Consider the following 17,372-nt stretch of genomic DNA (forward strand, 5'->3'; position numbering starts at 1 on the left):
CCACAGCTACTGATCCTGCGCTCTAGAGCTCGCAAGCCACAACTACTGAAGCCCATGCACCGAGAACCCATGCTCAGCAACAATAGAATCCCCCAAAATGAGAAGCCCGCGTGCCACAATGAAGAGTAGCCCCCGCTTGTCGCAGCTAGAGAAAAGCCCACATGCAGCGACAAAGACCCCATGCAGCCAAAAATAAATAAATAAATAATAAAATAAATAGATAAACAAGAACCTTGAGGATATTAAAAAAAAAATTACACAGCTGGGTCCCACTTTGATGGAATAATACTTGTAAAATACAGTGTTAACATATGTTAAGGTCCTGATACTTCCTTCCACAATTTCAGCTGGCCCTACTATACTGGAGCCTCAGTTTTGGATTTTTGAGTTCCAAAAGCCTGGACGTAAAGGGATTGGGAATGACTCCTGTGCATAGATGATGGCTGTGGGAAAAGATAAGCCATGCCTGTACCTTTGATTGCAGCCAACGGGTCACCTATCGACTGTTTGCACTAAAACCCTGCTTAGCCCCTGTCTGAAATATCTCAGGTGGGTGGCCCTTCTTACTACATCAATGTTATTTGTTCATTGCTTTGCTGATTGATCACTTTTCTAACAGCACTTCCATGGACTTGGTTCAGTCTTCTATCTTTTTCAACACTTGGAGTTTCACTCCGCAGCCAATTAGATGGGCGAGGTTGGTAGCTGGTACTAATAAGGGAGGAATGTATATGAATAAGGACTAATTTTGTAAGTGGTCAGTTCATCATGAATACTTCCTGGCTTTACATAAGCTTATGAGTTTGGGGATTCAGAAAATAAGTATGTGGACCATATGAGTTATTTATTGCTACATTATCATTACCTCAGTGGCTTAGGGCAACAAATACTTATTACCTCATACAATTTCTGAGAGTCAGGTGGTTCTAGCTCAGGTCTCTCATGAGGTTTCAGTCAAGGTGTTGGCTGGGGCTGTAGTCATCTGAAGGCTTGACTGGGGCTGGAGGAACTCACTCACATGGCTCTTGTCTGGAGGTCTGTTTTTCACTGGCTTGTGGCAGGAGAGCTCAGTTTATTGCCATGTGGAGTGCTCCATAGAGTTTCTTTTCTTTTTTAAAAAAAATAAATTTATTTATTTATTTATTTTTGGCTGCGTTGGGTCTTCAGGCTTTCTCTAGTTGCGGTGAGTGGGAGCTACTCTTCATTGTGGTGCGTGGGCTTCTCATTGCAGTGGCTTCTCTTGCTGTGGAGCACGGGCTCTAGGCGTGCGGGCTTCAGTAGTTGTGGCTCGTGGGCTCTAGAGCACAGGCTCAGCAGTTATGGTACACAGGCTTAGGTGTTCTGTGGCATGTGGGATCTTCCCAGACCAGGGCTCGAACCTGTGTGCCCTGCATTGGCAGGCGGATTCTTAACCACTGTGCCACCAGAGAAGTCCCATAGAGTTTCTTAATTGTCCTCATGACATAACAGCTGACTTCTCCCAGAAAAGCAGCTGAAGAGACACAGAGAGAAAGAGAGAAGCGGAGAGAGAAAGAGAGATGTCTTTTAGCTTCAGAAGTCATATACCATCACTTCTGCCATAGTCTATTGGTTACAAAGACCAACCCTGATACAGTTTGGGAGGAGACTACGCAAGGGCATGAATACCATGAGCTGTGGGTCCCTGGGGACTGTTCTGGAGACTGGCTACCACTGTATGCCCTCTGGCCCCCAACAATTCATATTTCTTCCACATGCCAAATACACTCATCCCCTGTCAAGGCACCACAAAGTCTAATCCCATTATAGCATCAGCCTGCAGTCCAGAATTTCATCATCTAAATCAGGCCTAGGTATAGATAAGGTTTCTCAAGTATATATTCTTTTTTATTTTTAATAAATTTATGTATTTATTTTTTAAATTTTTGGCTGCATTGGGTCTTCATTGCTGCGTATGGGCTTTCTCTAGCTGTGGCAAGTGGGGGCTACTCTTCATTGTGGTACATGGGTTTCTCATTTCGGGGGCTGCTTTTGTTGCAGAGCACAGGCTCTAGGCACGGGGGCTTCAGTAGTTGTGGCATGCAGGCTCAGTAGTTGTGGCACACAGGCTGTAGAGCGCAGGCTCAGGAGTTGTGGTGCACAGGGTTAGTTGCTCCGTGGCATTTGGGATCTTCCTGGACCAGGGATCGAACCTGTGTCCCCTGCACTGGCAGGCAGATTCTTAACCACTGTGTCACCAGGGAAGTCCCTCAAGTATATATTCTTAAGTACAGTTTCTCCAGTGAAATTCCTCACCTTCTGAAGACCTGTGAACTAAAGAGAAAGTCATCAAAAAAAAAAAAGAGAAAGTCATCTGCCTCCCTCCCCCACCATACAGTGGTGGACTAGGCATAGGATAACATAGTCATTCCTATTCAAGAAGCGGGGAGAGGGCAGACAGCAGAAGCAAGAAGAACTACAATCCTGCAGCCTGTGGAACAAAAACCACATTCACAGAAAGATAGAGAAGATGAAAAGGCAGAGGACTATGTACCAGATGAAGGAACAAGATAAAACCCCAGAAAAACAACTAAATGAAGTGGAGATAGGCCACCTTCCAGAAAAAGAATTCAGAATAATGATAGTGAAGATGATCCAGGACCTCAGAAAAAGAATGGAGGCAAAGATCAAGAAGATTCATGAAGTGTTTAACAAAGACCTAGAAGAATTAAAGAATAAACAAACAGAGATGAACAATACAATAGCTGAAATGAAAAATACACTAGAAGGAGTCAATAGCAGAATAACTGAGGCAGAAGAATGGATAAGTGACCTGGAAGACAGAATGGTGGAATTCACTGTTGCAGAAGAGAATAAAGAAAAAAGAACAAAAAGAAATGAAGACAGCCTAAGAGACCTCTGGGACAACATCAAACACAACAACATTAGCATTATAGGGGTCCCAGAAGGAGAAGAAAGAGAGAAAGGACCCGAGAAAATATCTGAAGAGATTATAGTCGAAAACTTCCCTAACATGGGAAAGGAAATAGCCACCCAAGTCCAGGAAGTGCAGAGAGTCCCATACAGGATAAACCCAAGGAGAAACACACCAAGACACATAGTAATCAAATTGGCAAAAATTAAAGACAAAGAAAAATTATTGAAAGCAGCAAGGGAAAAACAACAAATAACATACAGGGGACTCCCCTAAGGTTAACAGCTGATTTCTCAGCAGAAACTCTACAAGCCAGAAGGGAGTGGCATGACATATTTAAAGTGATGAAAGGGAAGAACCTGCAACCAAGCTTACTCTACCCAGCAAGGATCTCATTCAGAGTCGATGGAGAAATCAAAAGCTTTACAGACGAGCAAAAGCTAAAAGAATTCACAACCACCAAACCAGCTCTACAACAAATGCTAAAGGAACTTCTCTAAGTGGGAAACACAAGAGAAGAAAAGGACCTACACAAACAAACCCAAAACAATTAAGAAAATGGTCATAGGAACATACATATTGATAATTACCTTAAACATGAATGGGTTAAGTGCTCCAACCAAAAGACACAGGCTTGCTGAATGGATACAAAAACAAGAACCATATATATGCTGTCTACAAGAGACCCACTTCAGACCTAGGGACACATACAGACTGAAAGTGAGGGGATGGAAAAAGATATTCCATGCAAATGGAAATGAAAAGAAAGCTGGAGTAGCAGTACTCATATCAGATAAAATAGACTTTAAAATAAAGAATGTTACAAGAGACAAGGAAGGACACTACATAATGATCAAGGGATCAATCCAAGAAGATATAACAATTATAAATACATATGCACCCAACGTAGGAGCACCTCAATACATAATGCAACTTGCTAACAGCTATAAAAGAGGAAATCCACAGTAACACAATAATAGTGGGGGACTTTAACACCTCACTTACACCAATGGACAGATCATTCAAACAGAAAATTAATAAGGAATCCCAAGCTTTAAAAGACACAATAGACCAGATAGATTTAATTGATATTTATAGGACATTCCATCCAAAAACAGCAGATTACACTTTCTTCTCAAGTGCGCATGGAACATTCTCCAGGATAGATCACATCTTGGGTCACAAATCAAGCCTCAGTAAATTTAAGAAAATTGAAATCATATCAGGCATCTTTTCTGACCACAACGCTATGAGATTAGAAATCAATAACAGGGAAAAAACTGTAAAAAACAGAAACACATGGAGGCTAAACAATATGTTACTAAATAACCAAGAGATCACTGAAGAAATCAAAGAGGAAATCAAAAAAATACCTAGAGACAAATGACAATGAAAACACGATGATCCAAAATCTATGGGATGCAGCAAAAGCAGTTCTACGAGGGAATTTTATAGCAATACAAGCCTACCTCAAGAAACAAGAAATATCTCAAATAAACAATCTAACCTTACACCTAAAGGAACTAGAGAAAGAAGAGCAAACAAAACCCAAAGTTAGCAGAAGGAAAGAAATCATAAAGATCAGAGCATAAATAAATGAAATAGAAACAAACAAAAAAAAAATAGCAAAGATCAATAAAACTAAAGGCTGGTTCTTTGAGAAGATAAACAAAATTGATAAACCATTAGCCAGACTCATCAAGAAAAAGAAGGAGAGGACTCAAATCAATAAAATTAGAAATGAAAAAGGAGAAGTTACAACAGACACCACAGAAATACAAATCAACCTAAGAGACTAACTACTACAAGCAATGCTATGCCAATAAAATGGACAACCTGGAAGAAATGGACAAATTATCAGAAAGGTATAACCTTCCAAGACTGAACCAGGAAGAAATAGAAACTATGAACAGACCAATAACAAGTCATGAAATAGAAACTGTGATTAAAAATCTTCCAACAAACAAAAGTCCAGGACCAGATGGCTTCACAGGTAAATTCTATCAAACATTTAGAGAAGAGCTAACACCCATCCTTCTCAAACTCTTCCAAAAACTTGAAGAGGAAGAAACACTCCCAAACTCATTTTACGAGGCCACCATCACCCTGATACCAAAACCAGACAAAGATACCACAAAAAAAGAAAATTACAGACCAATACCACTGATGAATATAGATGCAAAAATCCTCAACAAAATACTAGCAAACAGAATCCAACAACATATTAAAAGGATCATACACCGTGATCAAGTGGGATTTATCCCAGGGATGCAAGGATTCTTCAGTATATGCAAATCAATCAATGTGATACACCATATTAACAAATTGAAGAATAAAAACCAGATGATCCTCTCAATAGATGTAGAAAAAGCTTTTGACAAAGTTCAACACCCATTTATGATAAAAACTCTCCAGCAAGTGGGCATAGAGGGAACCTACCACAACATAATATACGACAAACCACAGCAAACATCATTCTCAATGGTGAAAAACTGAAAGCATTTCCTCTAAGATCAGGAACGAGACAAGGATGTCCACTCTCACCACTATTATTCAACATAGTTTTGGAAGTCCTAGCCACGGCAATCAGAGAAGAAAAAGAAATAAAAGGAATCCGAGTTGGAAAAGAAGAAGTAAAACTGTCACTGTTTGCAGATGACATGATACTATACATAGAGAATCCTAAAGATGCCACCATAAGACTACTAGAGCTAATCAATGAATTTGGTAAAGTTGCAGGATACAAAATTAGTGCACAGAAATCTCCTGCATTCCTATACACTAATGATGAAAAATCTGAAAGAGAAATTAAGGAAACACTCCCATTTACCACTGCAACAAAAAGAATAAAATACCTAGGAATAAACCTACCTAGGGAGACAGAAGACCTGTATGCAGAAACCTATAAGACACTGATGAAAGTAATTAAAGATGATACAAACAGATGGAGAGATATATACCATGTTCTTGGATTGGAAGAATCAATATTGTGAAAATGACTATACTACCCAAAGCAACCTATAGATTCAATGCAATCCCTACCAAATTACCAATGGCATTTTTTACAGAACTAGAACAAAAAATCTTAAAATTTGTATGGAGACACAAAACCCCCAAATAGCCAAAGTGGTCTTGAGGGAAAAAAACAGCTGGAGGAATCAGACTTCCTGACTTCAGACTATACTACAAAGCTACAGTAATCAAGACAATATGGTACTGGCACAAAAACAGAAATATAGATCAATGGAACAGGATAGAAAGCCCAGAGATAAACCCATGCACCTGTGGTCAACTAATCTATGACAAAGGAGGCAAGGATATACAACGAAGAAAAGACAATCTCTTCAATAAGTGGTGCTGGGAAAACTGGACAGCTACATGTAAAAGAATGAAATTAGAACACTCCATAACACCATACACAAAAATAAACTCAAAATGGATTAGAGACCTAAATGTAAGACTGGACACTATAAAACTCTTAGAGGAAAACATAGGAAGAACACTCTTAATCACAGCAAGACCTTTTTTTTTTTGCAGTACGCGGGCCTCTCACCGTTGTGGCCTCTCCCGTTGCGGAGCACAGGCTCCGGACGCGCAGGCTCAGCGGCCATGGCTCATGGGCCCAGCCGCTCCACGGCATGTGGGATCTTCTGGACTGGGGCACGAACCCGTGTCCCCTGCATCGGCAGGCGGATTCTCAACCACTGCGCCACCAGGGAAGCCCACAAGATCTTTTTTTTTTTTTTTTCCACAAGATCTTTTTTGATCTACCTCCTAGAGTAATGGAAATAAGAACAAAAATAAACAAATGGGACCTAATGAAACTTAAAAGTTTTTGCACAGCAAAGGAAACCATAAACAAGATGAAAAGACAACCCTCAGAATTGGAGAAAATATTTGCAAATGAATCAACGGACAAAGGATTAATCTCCAAAATATATAAACAGCTCATGCAGCTCAATATTAAAAAAACAAACAACCCAATCAAAAAACGGGCAGAAGACCTAAATAGACATTTCTCCAAAGACATACAGATGGCCAAGAAGCACATGAAAAGCTGCTCAACATCACTAATTATTAGAGAAATGCAAATCAAAACTACAATGAGGTATCACCTCACACCAGTTAGAATGGGCATCATCAGAAAATCTACAAACAACAAATGCTGGAGAGGGTGTGGAGAAAAGGGAACCCTCTTGCACTGTTGGTGGGAATGTAAATTGATACAGCCACTACGGAGAACAGTATGGAGGTTCCTTACAAAACTAAAAATCGAATTACCATATGACCCAGCAATCCCACTACTGGGCATATACCCAGAGAAAACCATAGTCCACTCTTTCAGCTATTTTTCTATGATTATTGTGGACACAGTTTATGCTCATTGTTGACAGAGTTTTTAAAGTTTGAGGATAACTTTTGTCCATGGAGAGAATACTCCAAAAATATTGGTATTTTATTTAATACTCGATTTTTAAAACATTTATCTATAAACAGAACTTTGAAAAATAAATTTTAATATTTAAACATTGCTTGCATACTTCATTAAAATTCCTTAAATAATCTAAACTGCAATTACAAATTTAATATGATGACTCTTTTGAATACAATGTAAACAGTACACAAAAGGAACACAAATACAATGATTACAAGACTTACTGTCATTATACGTAAATCTGTTTTAACACACCAACACCATGGATTTAGTTACTTTGTTGGTTTCTACTTGTTCCGGTCTTTCTCTAGGAATAAGATATTTTCTCAAGGTTGCTAAAATACTTCTTTTGATGTTGTCTTGGTGTTACCAAAATCTTGCCAGATTCCCTCATATCCCACAAAGAATATTGTCTCAGATCCTTGAATGCACTGAGGCTACAGAATAGGGCTTCTCAGCAGATTGATTCACACCTGGGGCTCTGAAGCTTGTTGTTTCTTCCAAGGAGCTATCTTTGCTCCAGTAAAACTTCTCCTGTTACCCCAAATAGTCTTTTAATGTTTGCATCTTCTACATAAGGTTTTAATTTCTGCAACCTCTTTCTCCTCTGAAATGATGGATTCCTTTAGTTTCACTTGGCTAGAGTTATGGAACTCCTGGTTTTGTCATTATGATAATTGACTTGCTTTGTTAGTATTATTAAAAAATTGTGCGTGCATTCCTAATGTCTTATGGTTAAGGTGGCGTCTAGTGGATTTTGCTTCTCTTTAGGACATTTGGCTAATTCAGCATCTCAGGACTGCCTTTCTCCTTGGTCACAGAGTGTGAGTACCAGCGTTGGTTAACTAGTTGGATCTCCTTTCTACCTGGTTATCATGTGCAGCCACATGGCGCTGATCAGTCCTTCCTGTTCTTGGAACAGTTGTTTTTTCCTGGGATTACTTGGCTCCCAAATGCTGCTGGGTCCCGTCTCCTTGCCGTCTTCATCCTCCCTTGCAGCCTTGAGCACGACCCTTGGCAGTGGTGAACCAACTTGTGAGGCGCGCGCGCGCGCTTAGATGGAGGGGGCCTCCAGCCACTCCCACCATCTGTCTTCCGGGCCAGGCGTCGATTCCTTCTTCCTGCATGTTTTCTGCCCGAATCCGCATCTGCTTCCCCCTACCATCCTCCTCCCACCTCTGCGCCCTCTACCCTCCACCGGGGGGCCCCGCCTTCTTGGAGTCAGGGCTGAGCTCTGGGCTGCGCGGAGCTGAAGACCCCAGAGCGTGGACAGGCGGGGTTGGTTGGAGACCTGTCACCCACACCCCGAACTCCGCCAGGCTTCGGAGGGGCGTGGTCTCGGGCCCAGTTATTTAGCGCATCCACTCTTTCTTCCCGCTCAGAAGGGGCGAAACTTCTTTGGGCAAGATGGGTCTCTACCGCGTCCGCGTGTCCAGCGGGTCCTCGCTCCGTGCGGGCTCCAACAACAAGGTGCAGCTGTGGCTGGTCGGCCAGCACGGGGAGGCGGCGCTCGGGTGGCGCCTGCGGCCGATGAGCGGCAAGGTGAGCTGGCCGGAGCCGAACGGGGTGGGCTGCGCCCCTGGCCCCAAGGCCCACAAGTCCCCTGGAAGAGACGCGCCGCAGCCGGCCTCCAGCTCCTCCCGGCGGCTACGGGCGCACGCCCCACGCGCGGAGAGGGCTAGGAGACCGCGAGAGTAAAGCGCTTTAGGGCGGGACGCGGCACACGGTAACTGCTCAATAAATGTTCCCGCCGCCCACCCTCCTTGGAATTGGGATAGTCTTGCGCGCCCGTCGTTCCACAGAAGTCTGTTTTTGGAAACTCAGGGGTCCTTAGAGCGGCCGTCCGTCTCCTGTCTCCTCTTCTTAAAAACTACTATTTCAGATCTTCACAGATCTTCTCCGACCTTGCGGGCTTTATCTCTGGGATGTGGCGGGGATGGGGACGCAGGAAGAGGGGGGAGAAGAAGCCGAGTGATGAGAGCACTCGATTTCCCCACCCACCCCCTCTCCCATCACATCTACCTGGTATTCGCTCCTGGCTCCTGTTACATTTTGCCTCCGCCGACCCCCAGATTCCCATCTCCCATCCAGCTCTCTCCAAGATCCCCAGATCTGATGTCTGGCCCATGGACGCTTCAAAGGACCATGCTCAAGTGAGGTCCTCCCCTCTCCCCACGTCCCAGACCGCTCCCCTTGTATCCCCCAGGTGCACTCCCACCTCCGCCTCTCTTCGCCTCCGTCTAACCAAGAATCGATCGCTGTCCAGTCCATCTCTTAGACATCTCCGGCATCCATACCTTGATGTCCATCCCACTCTGACCACTAATGTCCCCTCGAACCTACGCCACCTTCATTCTCTTCACCCGCCTCACCGCTTGCGCCCCTGCCCTTCCAAGCCCTTCTGCAGTCAGAGCGATTTCTTCCCAATACATTCCCATCCTTAAAACATTCCCCCGACTGAAAACATGTGAATGGCTTCCGCTTACTCTCAGCACCAAGCCAAAGCTCTTGGCTTAACCTTCCAGACTTTACGATCCGGTCCTGCTCATCTGCCCACACCTCGCGCTCAGCGCTCCAGCTCCGCGACGCCGCTCGCCCGGCCTTGGCCTCTGCTCTCCCCGCTTCCCCTCCCTGGCCTGCCTTTCCCCCACATTTTCCTCTTTCTCATTCTCCCCGGCTAAGCCCTTTGCACCTGTGCGTCTCCGCATTGACGGGATGTCCTCGGGGAAGCTTGCTCCGGGCTGGGTGGGGCCTCTGTGGGTGCTCGGCCTTGGTGACGGGGTCGAGGGGACAATGTCTGTACACTGGTCACCAGTGCGCTCGCGGGTGCCCAGTGCGCAGCCCAACTCTCGACGCAATCAGTGACTACAGGGAGGAGTGCCCCTCTCCACCTTCCGCCTCCCTCCTCACCCGGGGCTGAGGAACTCACGACCGAGAATGGGGTCGTGGAGCCGCCTGCTTGGTGCGCGCCCCCTTCCTCTCTGGCTCCTTTCGCGCCGCTTTCCCAGAGACCCAGAGCGAAGGGCGTCCAGAGCTCAGTCCGAGGATTCCTTCCAGAGAGCCCCTCTTGTTGACCCTCTTTTGTCGCGGGCAGGAGGCGGAATTCGAGGTGGACGTGTCAGAGTACCTGGGGCCGCTGCTGTTCGTGAAACTGAGCAAATGGCACCTCCTTCAGGATGACGCGTGGTTCTGCAACTCGATCTCCGTGCAGGGCCCCGGGGCCAGTGGGGACGAGTTCAGGTTCCCACGCTACCGCTGGCTGGAGGGCAAAGGCATCCTGAGCCTACCCGAGGGCACTGGTGAGCAGCGGGGGGGCTTGGGGGTGTGAGAGGCCTCCGGGGGCACGAGAGAAGTTGGGGGTGGGGGAGCGAAGGGGGCGTGGTCTTTGGGGGTCACGGAAGAGGCGGGATGCTGGAGCTGGCACAGAGCAGCATGGAGACTGGGGGTGTGCAGTGATGCTGAAGGGTCAGGGGCCAGCCGCAAGGGCGGGCTGAGGGACCCCTGGCAGGGACAGGGGAGAGGCTCTCAGGAGGAGCCTCATGGCCCATGCCCTCCTCCCCACTTCTAGGTCGCACAGTGGTCAACGACCCTCAAGGCCTGTTCAAGAAACACAGGGAGGAGGAACTGGAAGAGAGAAGGAAGCTGTACCGGTCTGCCCCACTCCCGCTTCCTGACCCCCCAGGGAGCCACTGACCCTTCCCCAGTACCAATGCCTGGTTTCATTTCCACCGCAGGTGGGGTAACTGGAAGGATGGGTTAATCCTGAATATGGCCGGGGCCACAATATGTGACCTCCCCATAGATGAGAGATTTCTGGAGGACAAAAGAATTGACTTTGAGGCTTCACTGGTCAAGGGGTAAGAACAAGGCATGCTGGGTGACAGGGAGCTGTCCTGGTCCAGTGGAGGCCAGTGGGTTTATGGACTTCACAGGGCTGGACCAGCCCAAGGTGGATGCGTGGGGTTGTAATGTTTGATTCTGAGAATAACAAACTCTTCGCCCATCCTTCCCTGAAGGCTGGCAGACCTAGCATCAAAGACTCTTCAAATATTCTGACTAGCTGGAACAGTCTGGATGACTTCAACAGGGTTTTCTGGTGTGGCCAGAGCAAGTCGGCTGGTTAGTGCCCCTACCCCAGTATTTCTCTCAGGACCCTTACCCCCAGATCCTACTCAGTCTAAGGAACCATGGTTGGGAGACCAGAGGCCTGGGCCCCTCCAATAGGTTGGGGTCAAGTGGGGATGGTTTGGTGGGGGTTGGAAAGACCAGGAGCTCAGATCCCACAGAAAACTGCACAAATGCCATCCCCAGAGCGGGTGCGGGACTCCTGGAAGGAGGATGTCTTATTTGGGTACCAGTTTCTCAATGGCTCCAACCCCATGTTCCTGAGATGCTCCAATCACCTTCCTGCCCGCCTAGAGTTTCCTCCAGGGATGGAGGAGCTGTAGGCCCAGCTGGAGAAGGAGCTCCAGGTATGGACGGAAGAGCCCTAAGGAGACCACACAGTGAAATGGGGGTGGGGTGTTTGCGCTGCTGCGGGGTCTACCGTGGGCCCAGCTTGCTGCCAAATGGCGAGACGGGATCCTACAGCAGAAATCTTTTTTTTTTTAATATTTATGTATGTATGTATTTATTTAGCTGTGCCGGCTCTTAGTTGTGGCATGTGGGATCTTCGTTGCAGCACGTGGGATCTTTAGTTGTGGCATGCGGGCTCCTTTAGTTGCAGCATACGGGATCTAGTTCCCTGACCAGGGATCGAACCTGGGCCCCCTGCATTGGGAGCACAGAGTCTTAACCACTGGACCACCAGGGAAGTCCCTACAGCAGAAATCTTGAGTGATCCTGGAAGGGTGCCCCTCCATGGCTTTCCTCTCCTAAGGAGAATAGCGTGCTGTGGAGGAAGAGTATGTGATGGGTGACAGAGACAGAGTCACAATGAAGAGCTGTGACTGGGTGCTAGGGACTTAGGGAGAGTGTGGAGTCAGAGAATCAGGGTCAGGGCTGGGGCTGTTGATGGGGAGTCAGCATGGAACTAATAAGAGAAAACGCATGGGATTTAGGGTGAGACAGACTTGAGCTTGAATCCTGGCTCTGCTGTTCATAAGCTGTGTGACTTCAGGCAAGATATCTATCCTCTCTGATCATCTGTTTCCTCTTTTATAGAACTGGGGCTAATTCAAGTGCATCTAAGAATTATATGAGGCAATAAGCACATGATCCATCACCTGGTAGGAAGTAGGTCATGGAGACAAATTAGTTTCCTTCTTCCTTCGGGGAATCAGAGTGGGAAGATGTCTTATGCTGATAGCAGCCCTTGCTCTCTGCCCCCATCCAGGGAGGCAAGCTATTTGAAGCTGACGTCTCCTTACTGGATGGGATCAAGGCCAACGTCATCCTGTGTAGCCAGCAGTACCTGGCTGCTCCTCTGGTTATGCTGAAACTGCAGCCTGATGGGAAACTCTTACCCATGGTCATCAGGTGAGAGGACCCAGACTGTAAGGGAGCGGCAGCCGTCAGATGGAGAATGCTAAGCAACTTTGGAGGAAGAGGAAGAGCTTAAGCATGCAAGGGAAGGGGAGTCTGTTGTGCACTGGCCCTCACCCCTCCCAAATCCCACTTCTGTCCCTCTTCCAGCTCCAACTGCCAGGCAAGGGGTCTCCCCCACCACTGCTTTTCCTGCCCACGGATCCCCCGATGGCCTGGCTCCTGGCCAAATGCTGGGTCCACAGCTCTGACTTCCAGCTTCACGAGCTGCAGTCTCATCTCCTAAGGGGACACTTGGTGGCTGAAGTCATTGCTGTGGCCACCATGAGGTGCCTTCCATCGATACATCCTATGTTCAAGGTAACACTTTATCCCCCCCTCCTCCCCCGCTCTCTGCCCCACAGAGTGGTCCCACCTCTGCAAGCACCTTCTCTGTGGAATCTCAGCTTTTGGGAAGAAGCAACCAATAAAAGACAAATGAACAATGGCGCGAGAGCATGGCTTGCTCTGCATTTCTAACAGGGTGATATCACTTCCGAGGAGGTGAAAATGATTCATTGATGGGGTGGAGAGTTGTGGGAGGGTGAGGGAGTGGGGGGCAGGAAGTCTTACTCTTTTTATGTATAAAGCACAGACACACAGGCAGTATATAAACAGAATACACAAATGACTGAGGATTCCACCCAGGGAGAGGGGACCATGCAAATAATATAAAAGATTTTTCCAGCCAGTTTTGAAGGGTTCCCAGATAGTAACACATAGGCCAGTTAGAGGGGCTCAGGTCAGTGACAGTAGCTGACAGTTAGAACAGAGTGTTCGTCCATTAACATTTTTCTTGGGTGTCTCCGATGGGGCAAATAACCATTCTAGATGCCGGTGCTAAGCAAGACAGCCAAGGTCCTGGTCTCTGGGGATTTTCCTATCCATTAAGGGCTAACAGACGGTGAAGACTGTATTGTAATAGATCTGTGGTGAGCTGTGGTGAGCACACTGCAGAGAATCAGAGCAGGGTGATGTGATAGTGAGTTTAGACTGGGTGGTCGGGATAGGCTCCTTTCAGGAGGTGACAGGGAGAATGAAATTACACAGAGCCAGCCATGAGCAGAGCATGGGGCACATTGCTCTAGGCGGAGGGGACAGCTTAGCGCCGAGGTCCTGACTCAGGAACAAGCTTGGAGTGTTTGAAGGACAGAAAGAAGGTGAGTATAATGGACAAAGCGGTAGGAGAGTATAATGGACAAAGGGTAGGAGATGAAGTTCTGGAGGTAGCAGATTAGACCATGTTCTGGAGGGCAAAAAATTATTTTTATGTATAAAGCACATATATATTTACAGGAGGTAACAGATATATAGTATATCTGTAGCACTAAAAGTTCATGGGGCAGGTAAGAGTACAAAAAATATCAAAAAAGCCTCCTTGGAGAAGTGATAATGAAAACAAAGGTGGAGAAACATTGAGAAGACCATGAAGAGAAAAGGAGAACGATTTCTTTCAATGATCAAAGAGCATTAAGTCAGTGGTGTTGAGGGGCCGCTGTACTTCAGTCCCTGCTTTTCCCGAAGACCTGGTACCTTTCCTGCTTTTCAGCCCCTATTTCCTGCAGGGACGGGCCACAGCTGTCTTCTGACCCTGCCCTTCCCTGTTCCTCTCCCTCCAGCTTCTCATTCTGCACGTTCGATACACCATGGAAATTAACCTCAGGGCCAGGACTGGGCTGGTCGCTGATTTGGGAATTTTCGACCAGGTATGAGGAGAGAAAGGGGGCGGTTCTGGAGTTCACACTCCGGCTCTGGCCGTGGGGCAGGTGGACTGGCCTGACCCCACCTGTCCTTGCTCCTCAGGTGGTGAGCACAGGTGGGGGCGGCCATGTGGAGCTGTTCAAGAGAGCAGGAGCCTTTCTAACCTATAGCTCCTTCTGCCCCCTGATGACCTGGCTGAGCGGGGGCTCTTGGGAGTCAAGTCTCCTTTCTATGTGCAAAATGCCCTTCGGCTCTGGGAAATCATCTCTCAGTGAGGTGGCAGAGGGCGGTGAGGCTGGGGAGGAAGCTGGGGAAACATGAGGTCTGTGGCCCAGCTGGGGGGCTGTGCGGGCAAGGAGCAGAGGGCCTGGGGGCTCCCTGTCGTCAGCCTCAGCTCCCCCGCCCTGACCCCTCCACTGGCAGCTACGTGGAGGGCATTGTGAGTCTCCACTATAAGATGGACAAGTCTGTGAAAGAGGATCTTGAGCTGCAGGCCTGGTGTCGAGAGATCACTGAGATTGGACTGCTAGGGGCCCAGGACCGAGGTAGGATGAGCCCCGAGACCCCAGCACATGATTCCTCCCTAGAACTTCCCCAGAATCCTCTCTACTTCTATGGAACCTTCCAGAAGCATTCCCAACCCCTATGAAAACACCCAAAGCCTTCCCAGATTCCTTTTCCTCTCAGCTAGAAGCAGGTCTCCATCCTGTGCACTGAGAGCCCCTCTAGGTCCCAGATGCAGTAGGACCAGAGGTTGCTCATAAATGTTTAACAACTGGCTCCCTGGGGGAAAAAAAATGCCCCGATTTGTAGCATTTGCCCATTTCCATGGTGTAAATATTGCACTGTGGCTACCAAGGTGATATCAACCAGCTTGCTAAATACTTGAACATTTGACATCATTGACTCTTGTGAGCCACACCAGCACCCCACTGAGTGGGACCCTCCCAAAAGACCTCCCTGCTCCCGCCACCCCAACCCACGCTCGTCTCATTTCCCACAGTAGTTACTGAGAGTCCTTGGTCCTCTTCTTACCTCTCTTGTTCTCCTCCTCAGTCCCTCTGAACTCTGCCTCTATCCTTGGCCTCACAGCTTCTAACTCTCCTTACCCCTTGCAGGGTTTCCCATCGCCCTACAGTCCAAGGACCAGCTTTGCCACTTTGTGACCACGTGCATCTTCACCTGCACTGGCCAGCACGGCTCCAACCACCTAGGCCAGGTACTTATCATAGGGGGGCAGCTGGGCATTTGTGCCTGGAGGGGGAAGGGGGCTGTGTGCAGGTGGTCTTAGGGGTTTTCATGTTTAGTAGACATTGACTGCCCCTCCTTAGCTCTAGTGGTACGCTTGGGTCCCTAACGCACCCTGCACGATGCGGCTGCCCCCGCCAACCACCAAGGATGTGACACTGGAGACAGTGATGGCAACACTGCCCAACTTTCATCAGGTTTCTCTCCAGATGTCCATCACTTGGCAACTGGGCAGACGCCAGTCCATCATGGTGAGAGCCAGGTGCCCGGGTCCCCGAGGAAGGGGGCAGGTACTGGGAGCTGTGGCACTCCAGACTGAGGGTCAGTGAAGCTCTCAGCTGCCTTTTTCCCCTCTGTCCAGGTGGCTCTGGACCAACATAAGGAGGAGTATTTTTCGGGCCCTGAGCCCAAGGCTGCGCTGAAGAAGTTCAGGGAGGAGCTGGCTGCCCTGGAAAAGGGCATTGAGATCCGGAATGCCAAGCTGGACTTGCCCTACGAATACCTGCGGCCCAGCCTGGTGGAAAACAGTGTGGCCATAGGAGTGCCCCAAGCCTTGGGTTGTTTCGGCCCCCTTCCACCCAAGCCACACCCATCCCCTAGTGCTCTCAGTCTTGCCCTCCCCAAACCCCATCCTCTTCCCAACTCCCATCGTCCCCAAAGTCACCTTTTCATTGTCCGCGCCCACCGGGAACAAATTTTACTCCAGATGCAGGACCTAGGGACCTTGTCCCTATTTCTTCCGCCTCACCCCCACCCCTTCTTCCTTGATATTTCAGATCACCCATAGGGCAGGTTAACAGCCACATTTTTTTTTTTTTTTTTTTTTTGCTATAACGCGGGCCTCTCACTGTTGTGGCCTCTCCCGTTGCACAGCACAGGCTCCGGACGCGCAGGCTCAGCGGCCATGGCTCACGGGCCCAGCCGCTCCGCGGCATGTGGGATCTTCCTGAACCGGGGCACGAACCCGTGTCCCCTGCATCGGCAGGAGGGCTCTCAACCACTGCGCCACCAGGGAAGCCCCAACAGCCACATTTATACAAACAGTTCCAAGAACAGAACAGGGTGATAATGAATGAATGAACCTTTTATGAATCAAATATGATTCTGAACCTAAATTCAGTTAATGACAGGAAAAATCTATTTTAGACTAATGAAAGAAAAGAATTCAGTCCAAACTATGCTAAATCAAATATTGGCCAAAGAGTGTACAACACATCTTTCTAACTGGATGGGATTCACTGCTTGTCCTGAGACCAGTCACAACACAAAGCAAACCATTAACACAGCAATTCTCAAGATTTTCATTTCATGACTCACTTAGAAAGTGATAAATGGAAGTTAACTGGTTAAACTGCAGAAGCTGCTCTCAGCTGGAGGTACTTGGCCTCAGGGTTTTGCCCAAGGGATCCATATGGATAATCCGTTTGCACTTCATCAGTTGGAAAGCTCCAAGTAAAAAGGATTAACTGGAAAAGTACTAAAAATCTCATTATTTTAACGGGGGACAACAAAGGAGTCAATAAAATCCAACTTCTGTATCTGATTAAAAGTTTGGAAAAACAAACTTGGAAG

The 17,372-nt window shown here is 47.5% G+C and overlaps 1 protein-coding gene and 1 non-coding gene across 2 annotated transcripts; one reads left to right on the forward strand and one right to left on the reverse strand.

Annotated features, from left to right (window-relative positions):
• Nucleotides 1-8,735: 8,735 nt before the first annotated feature.
• On the forward strand, nt 8,736-16,587 carry ALOX15 (arachidonate 15-lipoxygenase). The gene is given in 17 exon segments (XM_059996646.2): nt 8,736-8,870; nt 10,423-10,627; nt 10,897-10,978; nt 11,063-11,185; nt 11,345-11,355; nt 11,358-11,447; nt 11,640-11,800; nt 12,664-12,802; nt 12,958-13,172; nt 14,471-14,557; nt 14,655-14,730; nt 14,733-14,823; nt 14,976-15,097; nt 15,671-15,771; nt 15,884-16,051; nt 16,162-16,357; nt 16,577-16,587. Coding segments are annotated over 17 exon segments (2,013 nt in total).
• On the reverse strand, nt 12,069-12,141 carry TRNAG-CCC (transfer RNA glycine (anticodon CCC)). Its single transcript has one exon. It is a non-coding gene; the product is annotated as a tRNA-Gly (tRNA).
• Nucleotides 16,588-17,372: the final 785 nt, after the last annotated feature.

The sequence above is a fragment of the Delphinus delphis genome, chromosome 19, assembly GCF_949987515.2.
Source record: "Delphinus delphis chromosome 19, mDelDel1.2, whole genome shotgun sequence".
NCBI classification, from domain to species: domain Eukaryota; kingdom Metazoa; phylum Chordata; class Mammalia; order Artiodactyla; family Delphinidae; genus Delphinus; species Delphinus delphis.